The sequence below is a fragment of the Grammomys surdaster genome, unplaced genomic scaffold, assembly GCF_004785775.1.
Source record: "Grammomys surdaster isolate TR1022 unplaced genomic scaffold, NIH_TR_1.0 724, whole genome shotgun sequence".
Lineage (NCBI taxonomy): Eukaryota > Metazoa > Chordata > Mammalia > Rodentia > Muridae > Grammomys > Grammomys surdaster.
Genome location: NW_021605143.1, coordinates 466,682 through 486,734, shown reverse-complemented (window position 1 = coordinate 486,734; position 20,053 = coordinate 466,682). Strand labels below are relative to the sequence as shown.

At 48.4% G+C, this 20,053-nt stretch overlaps 1 protein-coding gene across 1 annotated transcript in view; it reads left to right on the top strand.

The window, feature by feature from the left end:
- The first annotated feature begins 91 nt into the window (after nt 1–91).
- Nucleotides 92–20,053, top strand: part of Acvr1b (activin A receptor type 1B) — a 38,043-nt gene continuing 18,081 nt past the window's right edge. The window contains exons 1-2 of the mRNA XM_028782208.1: nt 92–194; nt 19,368–19,607. Of these exons, the coding sequence (XP_028638041.1) occupies nt 104–194; nt 19,368–19,607 (331 nt within the window). The 5' untranslated portion in view covers nt 92–103. The remainder of the gene's footprint in view (nt 195–19,367; nt 19,608–20,053) is intronic.

Here is a 20,053-nt window from a genome sequence, read left to right as displayed (position 1 = left end):
GCCGGGCGCGCGCGGGCGGGCGGGCGGAGGGAGGGAGGGAGGGAGGGAGGCGCCGGGGGCGCGCGCGCGCGCTGGGCGCTGCTGGGCTGCGGCGGCGGTTACTATGGCGGAGTCGGCCGGAGCCTCCTCCTTCTTCCCCCTTGTTGTCCTCCTGCTCGCCGGCAGCGGCGGGTCCGGGCCCCGGGGGATCCAGGGTGAGTCCGGGGCGGGGGACGGCGCGGGATGCAGAGGGCCAGGCGAGGCCTCGCGCTCGCCGTGGGGCTCGGGCGCGCCCCCTCCCCAGCCGCGCAATATGGCCGGGCGGGGGGCGCGGAGGGCCGGGGTGGCTTTGGGTCAGCCTTGGGGACCCGCGCGCTCTTTCAGGCGGAGCCCGACCGGGGCGCCCAGGGGGTCGTGCCTCCTGCACCCTCCGCTCCCAGCCCAGGCTTCCTCGAGATGTGGAGGTCCCTGGCTCCTGCCCTTCAGCACGTCCGTGCGAGGGGGGTTATTCCCCGCCAGCAGATGCTCCTGGGGGCGCCTTTTCTCCCGCCAAGATTGTGGGGTTCGGCGATGGGGGGGTTTGTTTCTCCGATGTGTTCTGATGCCGAGAGCCTATGCGTACCCTAGGCTAGGAGGGTAGGGGTCTCTAAGCCTCCTTCAGCTTGAGGTGCCTCCACCCTCTCTCCCCTGCCTCCCTGATGGACTAGGCACCGGAGTCACATTCCCCCTTCCTTCGTTCAGTCCCTTGGGTTCTACAGGGCACCCCCCTCCCACCCACCTCAGATACCCATGCCTGTAGACGTTGTTTGGAGGAAATGGGGCGAACAGGCCCCTAAACCTTTTTGGAGATTGGCCTCAGAACCACTCCAACCCCGTGAAACCCAGTTCCCCAGCTGTTAATCTGAATCTAGGTGTATTTGTATTTGCTTTCCTCTCACCTCCCCCACCCAGCCCCAGGAGGCCCATTCAGTTAATCACTCCGAGGATGCTTTTCAGGTGAAATCCTGGAACGCTCTTCCAACCCCCCTCCCAACCTCCTCCCACCCCTCATTATTTAAAGACCCCACGATTGGACAGTCTCCCCGGCCCTTGCCACACAGTCACTCCTCCCAGCACCCACCTTCAACACACACCCCTTACCTTCCAACCTTAAGGGCCTTGTGCTGGCCAGGTCCACCCCCACCTTTCCCACTACAGAGGTGGAGCCGTTCCTGTGGGACACTACACTGGCTGTGTTGTTTATGAGTCTTTTAAGGCTGAGAAGAGCCCATGAAACCCTAAAATATTTCATTTGGTAGTATTCTCAAATGTGCTTTGGCATTGGGGTTGCAGAGGAAGGTTATATTTGGCAGTTGCATCTGAGTGATTATTGACCCACAGATGGATATGGTGAGACAATTAGGATTGTATTTTGCTGCTCCCATTGTACAAAGCCTTCTGCTTTGGCTTCTCAGCCGCCCCCAACCTTCCAGCAATGGAAGTTCAAGTGTGTGTGTGTGTGTGTGTGTGTGTGTGTGTCTGTCTGTCTGGTGCTCTTCTCTCTACACACACAATGCTCAGGTGGGTCTTGGTTTAGTGATTCAGACCCTCAGTAGAAGACAGCACACTACTTTGGAGTCTCAAAAACAAGTTCATTATCCCCTGCTTTGATGTGTTCTCCCACAGTGGCAGAGCTTGTGCGTTGGGGTCTTTGTTCACTGGCTAGTGTTTCTGTTAGGCACTGTTCTGAGTTCCCCTGTGTTGCTGCTCTGTCACAGGTATCTGAGCAGCGGAGACTGATAAGCTCCGCCGGAAGCTGGATGAAGCAGCCTTACATTTGTGGGGAGAGAATGATTTTCATAAATAAGAATGTTCTCTGGGGCTTATGGGCCATGTTTTGGGATCTGTGACAGTGCTATTTCCCTTGTAGGGTGGTAAAAATAAGGACATTCCGTCTTCAGGTTTGTCGTGTTATGTGTGTATAAATAAATCTCTAAGTCCCTCCAGTGAAATTCATATCCTGCCTCTAACATCTCCAAGATTTTGAAACAGTTGAGTTCCCTACTGATTTGGTATATCTGTCTGTGGGCTTTTCTTGTTGCTAACATAGTTAAGAATGTTTCCATTGGTAATCCAACTGGTTCTGAACAGGGTAGAATTTGGTGTTGTTGTTTTGTATCCTCCCTAAAGTGGATGTTTGTTGGGGTGACGGTGGGTGGATATAATCGGGAGTTGGTTTTTTTTTTTGTTTTTTTTGGGTTTTTTTTTTGGTAAATGAGAAATTTGGTTGTATCTCCAGCAAACATTTTTCAAGGCCTCCAAACTTCTTGGCCAGACACTGCAATTTTTTCCGGGATACATCTGGTTGCCAATAGTGCATGCTACACAGACCACTGTTGCAAAAGGCTTAAAGTAAAACGTCACTTCTGGGAAAGTAGAGGCTGGGATAACAAGAAGTTGATTTTTCCCCCTCCCTTGCATTTCCTATACAGAGCTTGTCTGTGGGCTGGAGAAGTGACAGACCAGGACAGTTCTCAGGCCTGGTGTGTGGACAACATGTGAAGGCAGCAAGAGAGAGGTGTCTACTAATTCATCAAAACTGGGGCTTAGTTTAAAAAAAAAAAAAAAGGGCCAGGACAAGGAGGAGGGTTTTCACCCTGGAAACAGCATCCATTGGGTAGATGATGTGTTTTAAGACCTGTCTTAGGAATTTTCACTAGTATTATAAAATGTAAAATTAAGTTAGTAGCAGGGGAACCCGACATTCGTGTTTTAATGACAACAGCAGCAAGAGAGGCATCTGAGGTTCTGATAGGAACATTCTGCATTTCTGTGAAAAGCCTAGAAATATAACCCCAATCCGAGCTTTACAGCTCCGTTGAGTGGGTACGGACTTGAAGTGCAGGGGAAGTGAGCTCCTGTAGAGGGACAGGGAGCCTCTGATTAGTTTGTTCAAACAGCTCCTGGGGCAGATGTGATAAAGCACATTAAAATGGCCACTCTGGTTAAAGGTTAGAGGCAGATGGAGGGAGGAGGCTGGTGCTCAGGGAACTTTGTTTAGTACAGGTTGTCCTTGAACAAGTAACTTAACCTGTTACTGCCTCAACTTTCCCTCTGGAAATGAAAAAATACTTTTATCGCTCCGATTGGAACATTTGGGAGGCTGGCTTACTGATAGGCAGTTGGCACGGAGGTATTTTTAGACACGGTTTCTGAGTTCACTGAATAAGCAACGTTGGGTTACTTTTTATCTTATGGGGCAGAATAACATACTTTGATTGATAGACACGCCACATGTCAGTGTGGCTCATTTCTGATTTTGCTTTTTGGTAGCCAGGGTTCAGATTTCCTCAAGTTAATTTCTGCCCTTGGCAGGCTTTTTCCTCACAGACAGCAGCATACCTGATCTAATGGGAGACAGGCTGGAGGAGTGACCTGCTTTAGGCTGTATTGGTTGGTAATGTTATGCAACTCTGGGTGTGTTTATGGTACTATGTAAATGTTACATAAGAACATGGAGGCTGAGAGGTGGCCGGAACGCGGCTGTGAACACAGGGAGGTTAGACGGAAGGAAGGCTCCGTCCAGAAAGCCCTTGGGAGTCTGCAGGCAGGGGGAGAAGCTGCACCGTATTTCCCTCTAGAAACCCTCTCAGATGATTGTGCCTTTTAGGGGACTGCTGTGTTATAAATAGGTTTATTCTCCACGGTGAGCTAATTGTAACCTTGCTACCATTTAAGCATCGGTAGAGAGGAGACGCAAGAGGAGGGACATGGGTTGCTTTCAGCATGTCCTGCTGAGGCTGCTTGTTGCATCTTGGAACATGAGTTAGTTGCTTTGCAGTCTGTTCTCATAAGTACCCAGGAGTACATGGTGCCTTGCGGGACTGGAATTCTCAGCTCGGGGCACTTTAGACTTTATTTATTTATTTATTTATTTATTTATTTATTTATTTATGTTTGAAAGGTAAATTAGAATACTGGTATGGCTATTGTGTTTTAGTTTTAAAATCTTTTTTTGTTGCTGAAGTTCAGCTGGAGACAGCAGTCAGCAATCAGTCTGGGGTTCCTCCTTTCTGTACTGAGTTCTTGTGTTGTCTGTTACAGGATGGGGGGCTGTTGTAAAATCAACAAAAGGCTCCTCCTCCTTGTCCAGCCTACAGTGCTGGTCCAGCTGCAGGTACTCAGCCGGCGGTCCCACCTAGTCTAGGCATCCACATTCATAGAGCATCTGCTCTTGGGCCAGTCTGGCGTTTCTCTCAGCTCGTGCCATGGTGAGCTGGGTTTGAATACCTGCTTTCTGTTTCTGCCATCTCAGTGTTTCTACCCTGTGTGTGACTTACCCTGAGCTTGGACTCCAGTTGGATCTCCACTCTTGGCTGCTGGGTACCTGTTGGCTTCCATCAGGATAAGGGGACACGGTACACTGGTGGTCGGCCCTACAGAGCAGCTTCCTTCCCCTGCCATAGAGCCGCCAGAGTTTGATTTAGCGGTCAGTTTTCCACCCCAGCAGATCCTACCCGCACTGCAGGCCTCAGATCAGGCCATGTCGCCATTTTCCCCTTTTCCTTCTCTCTATCCAGTCTCAAGCCTGTGTTTGCCCTACTGAATCCTTTAGGTTTGACATAATGAGAGTAACAAGTGTCACATGCCTCTGATATCTACATAGTTACATATAGGAGATGTCTTTATTCATTCAGTTGGGTATGTGCCTAGAACAGCTTCTGGCATGAGGACGTAACACTGAATGAGAGGAACAAAAGTTCCCCAAACCTGCTGTTGTGGAACTTAAAATCACAGTGGATTAAACTCAACATAAGTAAACACAGTTCCCAGCGGAGGCTTCAAGGAAAGTGGAGTAGTGCGTGCCCAGAGCCCCCATCTGTCCCCTGCTTTACCATGAACTCTGTAAAACCGCGGAGATGCCGTGGTAGTTTGTTCTATAAGGTGGCCACAGACACTGCTGACCAATATGAACTGCCGCTCCTCCAGGAGGCACAGAGCCAGTTCCTGCAAGCCTCTGATCAGAGGTTTCATCAGATGGTCAATAGATAGCCCTGCTTCTGTATGAAGACACCTATTTAATACACAGTGTTGGTTCACACCATGAAACTCAAGCAAGAACAGTACTGTAACTTTTGTCTGGATCAAGCTTCCCAAACACACTGCTGTCCCAAGGCACATCACTGTCTTCCTGTGCTTGGGAATGCCAGACACCACTTCAGCACTCTGCTTGGAGACCATCTTACATTGCAAAATCATCAACAGAAAGCATGGCACTAAGTGGACTGCCAAGAGGACGTGTGTTTACCTTATGAGAACCTAAACGGGAAGGCGGTGTCACCTTGACTGACCTCCAGTGGGAGTGTGTGCACCGTGCTGCTCGGGTCTTACCATCATCTGCATATCCTCAAATGGCTGGAAAGGACTTCCAGTGTTGTGTTTTGGGGTTACAGATAACTTTTAGCAAGCAGGCAAATAAATTCATTCGCATGCAATCTGAATAATGGAGATCAATTTCAGTAGTTAAAACAGATGTCCTAGAGGTAAGTTGCATCATGTAGACTTTTAAGGACTCCTTTTTGTGTGTTTGCATATGGTGTGTGCACATGTGTGAGCAGGCACACTTGGTCATGCCTGTGTGGAGACCAGGGATCGATGTCGAGTGTTTTCCCCAGTCACTGTCCACTGTATTTTTGGAGCGGTCTCTTGGATAGACTAGCTAGCCAACAAGCCCACAGGACCTGGCTGTTGTCCGCACCATACCCTCTCCCAGTCCTTGGGTTACAGATGAGTGCCTCCACACCTGGCTTGTATGCGGGTGCTGGGGTCTGACCTCAGTCTCCCACGTTCACACAGGGAGCAGTGTGCCTATCTCCCAGGTCCCTAAAGTCCTTAATGGTGCCACTACATCTGAACATTTTATTGGCTTTTGGCAGTGCTGGAGTGGAACCCCAGAACTGTTATACACACACCCAGAAGTCCTCTAAGTAGATACACATATCCATGCTGAGTGCTAATCCATAGATTGTTTTAGCATATATTTCATGAGCACCTTCCATACATTGGGCATTAGCATGGCTGCTAGGGATGCAGCTGCCTTTCTTCAGAATACCCGCCTGCCAAGTGGGATGTACAGTAGACAGTATAGAAGAGGAATGTGCTTCTGGTAGCCATCCTGTTTCCCACGCAGAGCCCTGGGACCGATGTCTGTCCACCTGTACCCAGTTACTGAGTCTAACAGTGGTGTAGTCGGTCCTACCGCCTAGAGATTTGACAGAGAGGCCGCAGTCAGTTGATATTCAGGTAAGTGGGCTTGGTATCATTGAACTTGCCCTTTAAAGCCTCTTCTCAGTCCACTGCAGGAAGAAAGCCGAGATGCTCCAGCTGGCTTGGAAGCAAGGAAACACCCATGTTTTGAGCGTCCTGTCCGTTACATGGTAGACACACGAGGAGCTGAGAGTGGCCCTCACCTGACAGGAGGGGTAAAACAGTGCTTTGAGTATTCCCTAGGCAGTGGATTTTGCAGACAACCATTGAACTTGGAAGGGACCTTATCTTAGAGGAGAAGCCACCTTAGCTGGCTCCAGTTTGCTGTGTGTGGACTTGAGACCTGTAAAAGCTGAGTAAAGAATAAAGCTCATGTGTGTGTGTGGTGACCAGACAGCAGTGGACACAGTGGGAGAATGAAGAGAAACAGCCCAGGATGTGGCCAGGAGCTCAGCATCCTGTTGCTAGGCCTTACATATGAAGTCCTTTCAGTGGTGTGGTGGCGAGGGGCATGTATCCTCCTTGTAGCCAGAAGAGTGTCTGGAGCTCAAGGTTGGAAGTTATATGGATGAAACAGGAATTGTGTACTTTCCAGATTGGCTTGGGTTGAATTGAACTGAGGAGTTTCTAAGAGTTTGTGGAGGAGTCCCTTCGCCCCGAGTCCTCAAGTGTCGTCTTAGCATGTGTCTATATATTGCACTTAACCCTCAGAGACATAAGATTAAATCAGCCCATTTCTAATGGAAGTGAGAAATGAGGGAAGTGAGAGGATATCCTTGCCCTTCAGCAGTTTACAGGCAAATTGACTTTGCTTCTGCCTGTTGGAATTCCAGTGGAGCTGCAGGGGTTCAAACCTTCCCATTCACCGAGTGATGGTGGCAGTAAAAGTCACCAATAAAAGTCTAATCTACTGGAAGTGGAGCTTCCTGGGCACAGTGCCTCTGGCCTTTGAGACTTCCTTGTTTCTCAGCCTCAGCACTGAGGGCGTAGGGAGCTTAGGCAGTGGCCAGCGCCTGGTGTTCTAAGAGCGGGGATCTGCCAGCGTTCCAACCCTGCATTTGCCTCAGTCTCCCTCCCCTTCAGGGTTTTACTGTGGATGTGTACCCGCTCTGTCCCCTCTGTCCCGGGTCTGCTGCTTTCCTGTGTTTTCAGGGTCAGCTCTAGGCCCCAGGTTTGCATGGTTAGTCTGATGTGGCCCTGCTCTTAGGCGTCCGGCTGCCCTCTTCTCTGGATGGCACCTTGGCACTGCTGCTGGCCTTTCAGTGTAGGCCCAGGGCACCTTGTGTTTCTCATGGCCCCATGCCTTGCCTGTTGTTTCTGGTGAGCTTCCTTTCTCTCTCCTCCTCACTGAGTACAGTGTCCCAGGGGACCTTAGACTGCCGTGCTTCCCCTGGTCAGCGGGGCACCTTCCCCTGTGGAGAATGTTGGAGGTTCAGATAGCTTAAGGTTCTTCTTCCTGCCTTTAGACAACGAGTCCTTCAGCTGGACATAGAACCTTGTGTATTTTAAGTGCTTAATACATTAGTTTAATTGAATTCATTTTTCCATCCTCTTGGCAAAATTCTAGGCAAATAATTCCAATTCTGCCTTTCTGTGAATTTTTTTTACATATATTTTTACTTTTTAATGTGTGTTTTGACTGCATGTGTGTATATGTACTGCATGTGTGTTAGAGACCAGAGGAGGTTGTCGGATCCCCTGGAACCAGAGTAACAGATGGTCGTGAGCTGCCACGCAGGTGCTGGGAAGCAAATGCAGACCCTCCTCTGCTGGACAGCCAGGGCTCCTCTGCTGAGCCGTCTCTCCAGCCTGTGCTGATTTAAAAGATCAAAATAAAACAATGGATGCTATGGATATTTTTGAGTTCCTTGGACATAGTCTCTCTTTGATTTCTGTGTGAGCGATTTACACTTCCACTCACTGCAGCCGGATGAGCTCAGGCGCAGCCTCATTAGCCTCTGTGTCTTAGTTCATTTGTGTGTCTGTTTACTTCTCCTTCATTACCTGAGTTGCCGAAAACAGTCATCCCTGTCGCTTCTGTCCCGCACCAGTGTGAGGGTCACTGCTGTCTGCTGACAATGTAGTTCCTGGGTCAGGAAGAGAAGACTCCCCCCTGCACCAGTGAACCAGAAGTGTCTACATACATGCAGCCAAAACAAACAAACATCAGCCACTTTCTGTGTCTGTTATAAACTAAGCTAAGGAGAATAAACCAGATTCCTGAAGGTTTAACTATGACTGAGCCTGTGTGTTTAGGCCTCAAAGCCCTTGCACACACTCCCTCTTTGCTGGTGATGCCTGCTTGGTTGTCCCTCTGTGATGCTCAGGTATTTACCATCAGTCATAAATTAAACTGCAGTGACAGCTCCTTAGCATAAACATCAAACATCTCTTCTGAGTGAGAACAAAGCTTTCATTCTCTACACCCCAGGCTTCAGGTTGAACTTGTTTAAACAGCTCTCTGGGGTTGGGTTTGTCTCCAGGTGGATCTCGAACGGCACAGTGTGGAGCTGCTTTCCAGACACCTCTCTCTTGTGCAAGCTCCATTCCAAGATCTTTTCCAAGATTTGGAGTTAAATGCCAAGTTTATCAAACGTCTATTGTTAAGTTGGTGGGTTTGCCCTAATACAGAAACTCCCTTTTTTACACCAGTTGCTCCCCCAGCCCCACCACCCCATAAGTGCTTTTCCACCACGGTTGTCTGGATACCACAGTGCGTTGTGGCCTCTGACTGTGTTGTGTCTGAGCACTCAGAACTTTGTGTCTTGTTTTAAATTCAACTTTGATGATCATGAAGGTGAAATGGGACTTGGGAGGGGCAGCCAATAGCTTGTGATTACCTTGCTGGTGCAAGAGTTTCCTACTTAATGTAGTTCAAACCTTGGGGTTCAGTATTAGTTCCCAATTACTGCCTTCCCACCTTTTTATCCCTCGAGCAAACCAAACTGTCTATTTGTGACAGTTCAGGGTCAGATAACTCTGTTTTTATTGTCATTCAGATCTCTTTTTTTTTTAATTTTTAAAATGTATTATTTGTGGGGGATCAGTACACATTCCAAGGCGTGTGTGTGTGTGTGTGTGTGTGTGTGTGTGTGTGTAGATCAAGAGGACAATTATCTGTATGAATTAGTCACTTCTTTCTTTCTACCATGTGGGTCCCAGGAATTGAACTCAGGTCGTGGTGACTGGCCGGAAGTGCTTTTGAATCAGCTGAGTCATCTTGCTGGTCCCCAGTTTAAGATTTTCATAAGCATTTTGGCAGTTGTCTAGATGTACAGTTACCGTCTCATTTTAAGCAGTGGGGAGAATGGCAGCCAGGGGCTTTGGGGAGGAGCTTGGGTAGCAGAGCCCTTGCTTAACATGGAAACAGCCTGGCACCGCTTAAAACTGGATGTCCACTCAGAGGTGGACAGTTGGAAGTTCAAGGCTAGCCTGGGATGTGTGAGATCCTCTCTAAAGTAAAGAGACAGTAGGGACAGTACACGTTCTTAATCTCAGTGCTCTGGCGGCCCCTGGGCAGAGTCCTGAGTGTGAGGCCACCTGGTCCAAATAGCAAGTTCTGAACCAGACGGGGCTGCACAGTGAGACCCTGTGTCAGTATGGGCTGGAGAGATGGTTAAGAGAAGTAGTTGTTCTTGTAGAGAGGGGTTCAATTCCCAGTGCCCACAGGATGGGTCACAACCATCTGTGACTTCAGCTATAGGAGATTCTGTCCTCCATGGCTACCAAGCACAAATATGGTACGCACGCACGCACGCACGCACGCACGCACGCACGCGCAGGTGAAACACCAATGAAATTAACAAATCTAATCTAAGTAAATAACAACATTATAATCTAGACGTGCATGTGATTTACTGGGCTGAGACTTCTCAGAGTCGGTCCAGCTCAGTATTCCTGCGTCTATCACACACCATGCCAGGTGGAGAAGAGAGGAGAAGGTGACAGGACCCAAGCTGCCCTCCGTGTGCACTCAGAGATTATTGGGACTTGAGACATGGTGGAAGCCGGGAGAACTCTTAGCACCATGACTTCGATTTTTTTCCTGTACATTTGTTTAGTTTTTGTATTTGAGATTACATTACACAGTTTGCTTTGGGTGTGTGGATTTATGGTAGTTTTAAATTATAAAAAAAAGTACATATAGCAGGATTTATTTATTGTAAGCATTAGAAAGTGTATACTGTGGCATTAAAGCCTGACGCAATACCCAGTCATCACTGTGGGATTCTCAAAAGTTGTCTGACCCACCCAGAGAGAACCCTTAATAATCGGAAAGTTCATTAACCAGCCTTTCCTCAGCAGCCCCTCCAGCCACAAACCCATAAACCCATGTTGGGAAGTATCATCTAGATTGGGATCACATGACATGGTTCCTTTTTCTACAGTGTTTTCCGGATCCATCCATATTGTAGTATATGTAATTGTTTCCTTCCTGCGGCTTAGCAGTGATTCCATTATTTGAATATGCCGAGTTTGCTTACCCATTCATCAGTTGATCAGCGATTGAGAGTTTTGTGAATTTCAATTCTTTTCAGTATCAGGCTAGGAGTGCACTTGCTGGGTATGTGGTAGTTCTACTGGACTAAACTACATGGTGACTCTGTTTCTCATACCAGAGAACAAGCACACATTTTCTGTGGTGCTACAACAGACACTTGGGTCTTGATTGACTTTGTGTGGGGTAGGAGGAGTGTATACCTGGGTGTCCGCATGCCCTTCTGCTGTGGGGGACCCAGGAGTCAGACCCGGGGCCAGGCCTGCTGTGAGCACTCTCCCCGCTTGAGCGTTTGTGCGGGTGGGGAGCCCGGAGTGACCTGGAGTCCAGCCTCCTCTCTAGCCTCCTCCTGCATACTGCAATACGAGGAGAGTTCATCAGTTTTTAAGCCTACTCTCACTGAGTTGATTTGGTGAAGAGATACTTTTTTTTCTGTATTCTAAGCCCAACTGTTGAAAAGCATTTGATCAGATTTATGACTTCGTTTCTGGTCTCAATTTCTTTGATCTGTATCCTGTCCTTACGTGGTGTTTAATAAGTATGACTTTGTAGAGTAAAAAGTTTACAATTGGGAAATGTGAGTTCTCTACCTTGGTTCTTTTGTTCCCACCTTCCATGGTTGTCGTGACTCTTCAGGGTCCCTTAGAACGTTATGTGAATTTTATCGTCAGCTTTTCCATGGGGGAGGGCCGTTGCCACTGATGTGATTGATAGTGATGATACCACATCATTCTATATATATATATGATTTATTTATTTTATGTATATGAGTACACTGTAGCTGTCTTCAGACACACCAGCGGATCCCATTACAGATGGTTGTGAGCCACCATGTGGTTGCTGGGAATTGAACTCAGGACGAAGGGCAGTCAGTGCTCTCAACCACTGAGCCATCTCCAGCTTTCATATATATTTATAATACAGGATAATTGGGACTGGAAGATTGTGTGAAGCAAAAAGTAAAACAACCTAGTCAAGGAAAAACACACTGAGGCTACTGGCGTGACCCTGCACACTCACATACATCACAGGCACCACACATGCACACACACGTCAGATACACACATCACGTACAAACACATCACTCACACATATCACACATACACACCACACATCACACATATCACATACAGAGACACATCACACTCACATCACACACATACACCATACATAGACACATCACATATACATCACATACAAACACGTCACTCACACATATCATACATGCACATATACCATACATATCACATGCCATTCACACTTAGCTAACACAACCACATCATACACACATCAAATGCACGTGTGCATACACACAAATAAAAATTTTCAAAAGATAAAGTGCATTAAAAGACCAAAACCTAGCATACAATGTTTAGAATAGCCTTGGTAAATTTTACAGAGACTGGATATCCTACTGGGTAATTCTCCAGTGTGCATGACTAGAACTGAGAAGATAACAGCAAGTGGGGGCTTTGATAAACAGCACAGGGTGGGACAGCTCATGGTGTGGAGACGGCAGACTGCAGACCTGTGGGGAGGCACAGCAGAAAGAGTGACCTGGCGGAGACGGGACAACCTGACACAAGACCGCTCGCAAGATCTTGTCCTTATATGGAAGCATTGGGCTTAGAAGGATATGATGCCGACCTACTAGCCAGGATAATGCAGCCGGACAAGCCACAGGATTAGGTCAGACATGAATGATTGCAGACCATAATTATCAAAGCAGAAGCAAGGGAGGGGCCTGTTTGTAGGGATGGACATGATGGCTCCTGCCACTGAACGTGACAACCTGAGTTTGATCCCTAAGATCCACATGGCCGAGGGAGAGGTCTCATGCCTTCAGGTTGTCCTCTCTCTTCCACGTGTGCAGTATAGCATGAATGTGCACGCATACACACACACACACACACACACAAACACACAAGCAGATGTCTTTAAAAGCTCATTCTTGGAGCTGGAGAGATGGCTCAGTGGTTAAGAGTACTGGCTGCTCTTCCAGAGGTCATGAGTTCAAATTCCAGCTCCCACGTGGCAGCTTACAACTGTCCATAACTGTTGTTCCAGGGGACCCAAAGCACTTACATAGACATACATGTGATCAAAACACCAATGTACATAAAATAAAAATAAATAATTTTTTTTTAAAAAGTCCATTCTTAAGTCTTAGAACTAGTAAGGAAATATATTGAATCCAGTCTTTAGTTTTGAATGGAATCTAGTGAATGCATAGTGTGAGAGGCATCTTTGCCAAAGACTGCCTAGTGGGCTGGAGGAGGGCAGTGCTGAGGACACAGTACTTGCATTAGGGCCTGTCACAAAAGGAGACATCTAGAAGTTATATGTGTCATAATTTGAACTGACACTGAGCATGGTGGAACAGACCTAGAGTCCCAGCAGTCAAGAGACTGAAGCAGAAGGAGTTGAAGGCTAGCCTTGGCTACATAGCAAGACCCTGTCTTGAAGAGCTAAGAATGGGATCTAGAGAGTTGGCTCAGAGGTTAAGAGCACTTGCTGTTCTTGCAGAGGACCCAGGTTCAGTTTCTAGCACCCACATTGTGGCTCACAACCATCTATAACTCCAGGTTCAGAGGATCTGACACCCTCCTGCCTCTACAAGCTCCAGTTACCTACATGGTATGTATATGTATATGTGTATGTGTATGTGTATGTATATGTATGTATACATCCACACAGGCAAACATTCATAAAATAACCGATGTAATAAATCTTAAAGAGCAGTCACATCTGAAACCCCTAGCCTTCCTAGCACTCAACAGGCAGAGTCAGGAGGATCAGGAATTTAAGGCCAGTCTGGGTGGTGGAAGACCCTATCTCAGAGACAGAGAGAAGAAAAAAAAAGTAAAATTGAATTGGATGCACATCAGACCTTCAGATCTGAGTTTATAGAACTGCAGAGGCATGCATGCTAAGGCATCAGCAAAACCCAGGACACAGAAACTCCAGGATAAGCCACCTGGCTTCCTCAGCAGGTGATTTTCCTGAAAGTAGTAACATGGGTCTGACAAGGTAAAGAACTTTTGGCCACATGCAGTAAAACCGGTTTTTGGTTCAGATTTGAACAAGCCAGCTCTTAGGCATCTTTCAGGATGACAGCACTGACAGGCGCAGGGAGGGCTAGGGGCATGCTCGGTTAACTTGAGGAAGTGAGGAAGCCGAGCAGTTTAAGACATAACTTGTAGACGATTCTCAGAGCTAGCCCAGGACCAGCTGTCCCTGCCCTGCTCTTAGAATTCAGGCACAGACAGCCGACTCAGGCCAGTCCATTGGCACCCCAGAGTATCTGGAACAGCATGGTTTTCATCTATCTTGAAGGGCTTCAGCCCTGTAGTGATAAGTGGCCATTTGATTTATTTTGTGCTGGGGGAGGGGTGCCACAAGCAAGGGTTTAGATCAGAGGACAACTTTCTGGAGTCAGTCCTGTCCTGAGAGGTGAGGTTCCAGGGACCAGGCTTGGGTCATCAGGCTTGGCAGCAGTCCTGCTTACCTGCTGGCCATCTCACCAGCCCAGTGGCCATTTTTTGAATAATGATTTCCTGTGAGTTCTGCTCATTCTATTGTAGAGACACGGGTGAATGAAACAGTCTGGTTTTTTGTTTTTGTTTTTAAATAGTACTTCAGCTAGAACACTGTTAGTGACCCAATCCCTCTATTTGTAAAGAGATTCCAGAAATCCTGGGTGATGCACTGAGATCCATAGTGAAGGTTAAGCCACCAAGGAGAGGTGACTGTGGGGTTTCTCTAAGACCCGACAGCCTAATGGTTTGGAGGTCTTAAAGGAGGTAAAAATGTCTGAATAAAGGGAGTGAGGAGACAGAATAGGAACTATCAAAGGCCAAGGTCTGTGCTGGGGGCTGTCTGGAGACCTGGCAGAAGTGGGAAGATCCGGGTTCCAGGCTGACTTGTGTTACGTGAATTCTGTCCCACAACTACTACAAGAGGGAACTTTGGCTGCGTATGCAGACCTGCCTCTTCAGAATAGGGACGGACAGCTACGTCGGTGTGCGTGGCAGGAGGCAGAAGGACCAGACTGGAGGGAAGCTGCAGGGGTGAGAGTGATGGGGCTTTAACTGGGAAGGTGTCTCCAGTGGTTCTGAGAGTTAGGAGCCCTGGGCAGTGTCACAGGGACACTGGAGAACACCGTGGGTGCTCTAGAAACAACTGGGTTTGTAAGGTCCAGACACTGCCGCCTGCTCACTTACTGTTTGTGAGCCTCTTAACCTTTTCTGAGGCTCGTTCCACTATGTCTGCCTCAGAGAATGCAGATCACAGAATAGTGGAGTTGCCTGCACTGTGCACTCACTCGAATGTGACCAGTTGAGCATCATAGTGTCCAAGAAAGCCAGCCCCTTGTTCTTGTGTTAGCCCTGGTGAACTTACTTAAATGGCTCAGTAGTGAAACTCTTACCTAGCGCGCCTGAGGCCCTGGATTCTGAAAATATCAGCCTGTCAGAAAAGCGCGTCCTCCAGATCCAACCCTGAGCAATGCCCACGACAGACGCCGAAAAGCTGTGGGGAAGTTGGGGGAGGGCCAAGGGAGAAGCTGTGTCTCCCTGGGACAATGCTCCAGAAACAGCTTATGAAATGTGTTGTCCCTCAGGAGTAATGAGTAAATTAAGGCTCATGGTCGCTCTAGCTCTGAGACCATTGAGGTTGTGTTCATAACCAGTTCTTGACAGAGCAGGCTGCTGTGCAGGGTGCTCCTAACTTTCTGAGGTTGTGAGTATCCCCTGGCCATGTCTTGTGACACTGTGAGTCTAAGGCTCTCTGGGGTTCCTGGGACTTCCCATTTGGGCACAGCGTTGAGCCTCTGTCTTCCAGAGGCTGTGTACTACAACACACAGCAGCCAGAGTCAGCCCAAGTTGGGACTTGGCTTTTCTCAAAACCACCTTTCTTCTGAATCAGATTTACACTTACATCCTACCACAAACCACCTCCCAGTCAGACAGACTTTGAACCATACTGCAGTCCTATCAAGGCGGCTTTGTCTTAATTTCAGTTCTGATTAATTAGACTCGTTAATAACTGAGAGTCTGTGCTGGGAAGGGAGGGCTCATGTTCTGACAATCCTTCCCCCCCAACATTTGATTGGCCATTTGATTTGTTTTGATATATTTCAAAGTGCTGGGGACCAAGCCTTGCATGTGTTAGACAGGCCTCTCAGCCGCTGACTTGTTCACACAGAGTGAGTTGGTGCCTCTGTGGTGGTCACTGTTTGTACATCATGCTTGCTGGTAGAGTAGGGAGTGTTTCAGATGATCGTGTTGTTATACACACATGTGCAGGTGACCTGACCCTGTGGCTATACACACACATGTGCAGGTGACCTGACCCTGTGGCTATACACACACATGTGCAGACTTTGACCTGGTGAGTCGTCGTGAAGCATTACAGGAGGCTGCTGTCATTAGCCCAGATTTAGCTTTTCAGAAAGAATTAAATTTAGGATATGAATTTATAGTAAGTTCAGCATATGCTTGTAATTTTATTATTGCTTCTTCTGTTTCAGTGAAGAGTATTAGCAGATGAGTGGTGAGCGCACGTGTCTTTAAAGGACACAGCAGACTGACTGAGACGAGTGCTCTGGACCTAGACCAGAGGGAGGAGAGCTTGTAGCTAGCGAAAGCGTGATGTCATCTCCTTCACTTCCTTCTTCCGCTTAATCAGGAGGAAAATGAGGTGCAGAGAGGGTCGATGACTTCCTGAAGCCGCACAGCCCTGCAACCATGCAGTGAGCTAGCAGTTTCCTCTGAGACTGGAACTCGCTTCTTCCTAGTCAGTGTTAAGAGACATTTTTCTTGTTGGTTTTTTTTTTCTTTCAATTTTTACATTAATAGGGAGGTTCATATTTCTTAAGTACATTATATTTTAAGTCCTTTTAAAGTATATTACTATATGTAATATTTTTATGTTGTGTGAACCAGTTATTAACAGTCCTACTTCATAGCTTCAGCCCAAAAGAGACTGTCACAGTTAGGGTCACTGCATGCTCCAGGTCATGTGGCCAGTATTGGAACTAGCACTTGAGCTTCAGGTCTCTGTGACCTGTTGCTCCGTGATGCCCACTGTCACTCCTGCTGAAGTAGATTCAGATCTTTACAGGGTGTGGGTATGTCGATGTTTGTCTCCACAGTGTGTTTAGACTTGCCACTCGTCTGTAAGAGGCAAAGGTGCGCCACAGAGGATGGGATGAGCCCTGCTCAGGGTAGCCACGGCACTTGGCAGGCGCTGGGCTAATTTCCCTCTTGTCTCTGTAAGATAAACAGTGTTTGCTGGTTGGATAGTCGAGGCCTAGATAGGCTCAGGGACTTGCCCGCTCCTTATCACAAACCCACATGGCCCACTTCCCAGCTTATCCTGGGCCCTTCCAGCATAGATTTCGCCACTTCTGTTCTTTCCTGCCTTATACCAGGACTGTTTAAGTACTTCCCAAAAATAATGAGCCATGTGTGGGTGTGTTCATTCTCCAGAATGAATCACTGTGAATGAGGCCAGCACCACCGAAAGGGGAATAGCTATCAGGAACCAGAGACTCGGTCTCCTCTGCCCCACTAATTGATGGACTCCGAGGTGACTGCTTTTGAAAGGGCGGCTGTGGGTTTGGCCGTGTGTCTCACTCAGCTCAGAATAGTCATCTCTTGAAGTTGTTAATTTTCCCTTTCTTGCTTCCCAAAATAGACCTGATGCTGTTGTCTTTGGTGGACATCACAACACAACACGGTGCTGAGAGGTGCTCCCTGTGGGGAACCCCTAAGGGACACAAAAGGGACTTGTCACAGTCGCCTTCTTGGATTAGCAGGACTCCAGAGGAAGAAAGGGGGATCTTGCCAAGTTTTCTGAGGCTTGAATAAGTTTTAAGTTCTTAAGAGGAGTGAGACAGAGCTTGGCTTAGTGGCCCAGGCCTGTGATCCCAGCACTGCGGAGACTGAGGGATGGATGGGGAGTCCAAGGCCAGCCGGTCACTTAGTGAGACCCTGCCTCAAACACACAAACCAATAGGGAAAAAAAAAAACAGAATGAGAGAGAAGTTTGAACCTCAAGTTTGGGAGGAAGATTTGAGGTTTTCTAGTCTTGGAACTAGAAGGTAGAGCTGAGACCCAGGGGAAGCTTACTGTGAAAACTCCTTTTACAACTGATCTGCTCACAGTTCCCTGCTTCAGGTGCTCTGTCTGTGAGAGATGGTACAGCCCAAGCTGCTCTCAGGTGGCTGCATGTTTGGGGATTCATCTCAAGAAGATAGAGGTCTCCTCAGACACTGCAAAGAATACGGAAGGGTTCCCTCTACCTGCTCTCCTCCCAGTGCCGCTGCCACCGCCACCACCTCCTCCTCCCTGTGTCCTTGTGTCCCTGAGTCCCTGTGTCCCTGTGTCCTTGAGTGGGAACAGCAGAGGGGTTGCCTCATTCATAGACACTCTGAGGTAGCCTGGGGTTGTCTTTGGATCTACAAGGCTGAGAGACGACTGTCAGAGAGTAGACGAAGAGGTGAGGATAGGTTCTTCTAGCCTAGGCTTCTCTTTGGATTGGCCCCAAGCCCTTTTGTGTAGGCTTAGTGTGCAGGTCCTCCCATGGAGTGCACTGAGGCCTTGCACCCTTCCCTCTGTCTCCTGGTGGGCGAGCGCCTCATTCAGCACTGTAAGTACCAGCTTCAGTGTTATAGCCAAAGCTACATTCCTGCCCATCCTGGGAGGTCAGGGCTAGGTTAGGCTTGGGAGAGACAGTAGAGGAGCACCAACTGTCTGTGCTATTCTTGTTAGTCAGATAAATAAAGGATCACAGATTCCAGGGCTGCTGAGCAGCTTTCGGAGGCGCCAGATTCATTTGCAGTGATTTCCTGTTGGTGGCACACACTTCTGTGTGATACATACCCAGCAAAAGTCACCAGCCCCAGTAGGGATTGTGAATTCTGCACAGATGAAAAGTGTGTGCGAGCGTGTGTATAGCACACAAGTGAGTGTATGTAGTCATGTCAAGTGCTGCTTGGGGCCTTTCAGGATGGCTTAAATGTATGAAACACTTTATGTGCATGAGTTCACTTTGTCCTCAGCGTGACTTTGTGAAGCAAGCATTCAGAGTCTCCGTGGAGAGTGCCCTCCTAGCCCTCGTGCATGCGGGGTGCCAAACATGGGTAAACAGGAAGCTCACCAAGGGAAGAGACGACTGGCAGAAGTTTGAAGGATTTAGGCAGGAAAAGGAATTTCAGTGAAAGGACAGATGAGACTGTGTCTCCCTCATCCTGGAATCGGGTGCCTGGTGTCCAAGAAGAGGTGGGAGGAGACTGGTTTCAAGGACTCCTGGGTAGTTCTGTATGGGATGTAAGGAGTGCCTGCTTTCTGAAGGGAAGGCTCTGTCCACCCAACAGGACCCATTTGGACAGAGTAGATAGTTCATTTGTCCTTTATTGGCATAGACTAGAGCAGTTAGGGATTCTGGGCCTACAGGACTTTTCTGTGAGCTGAATAAGGTGCAGCAGTGCCTGGCCAAGGCTCTCGTTCTGCCCGCTGCTCTATAAAGGCTGCTTATTTGGGGGATGTGAAGCATACCAAGGGGCCACTCTGACTCTGGAAAAGGACCTGGCGGGAGCTCCCACATCACGGTTGATACCTGCCTCTGCCTGTCTTACAGCTCTGCTGTGTGCGTGCACCAGCTGCCTACAGACCAACTACACCTGTGAGACAGATGGGGCTTGCATGGTCTCCATCTTTAACCTAGATGGCATGGAGCACCACGTACGTACCTGCATCCCCAAGGTGGAGCTGGTTCCTGCTGGGAAGCCCTTCTACTGCCTGAGTTCAGAGGATCTGCGCAACACACACTGCTGCTATATTGACTTCTGCAACAAGATTGACCTCAGGGTGCCCAGTGGTGAGTGGGTCCCCTGTGTCGTTACCTCACTTAGAGAGAGGGCATCATGTCCTTTGATTCTTGTCTGCTCGTTCCCAGCCCTCAGCTCAGGGATTTAGTTGCTCCAGTGGGTTTAGTTGCTCCCTGAGGTGATGACAAAGGATCGGCCTCCTTTCTAAGCAGGCTTCTTGCTCAGATGGTGAGTAGAGCAGAGCTCCCAGCTCCTCGTGGAGTAGAGGCTGTCAGCAGCCGAGCTGTCTGCTCTGGGGACAGGATGCACGGCACGAGGAAGGCTGAGATTAGAAAGGGGGGTAATTGCAGTGGAGCAGTGTTAGACACTGCCTCGGGCAGGTCCCCCATTTGTCAGATCTTTCTGGGGAAAGACTGAGCAGAGCCTGGAGAGATGGCGCCAAGCTTGCTACTCTGATGTTCTGTGAACTTCCAGAGTGGGTTTGGTCCCACTGTTG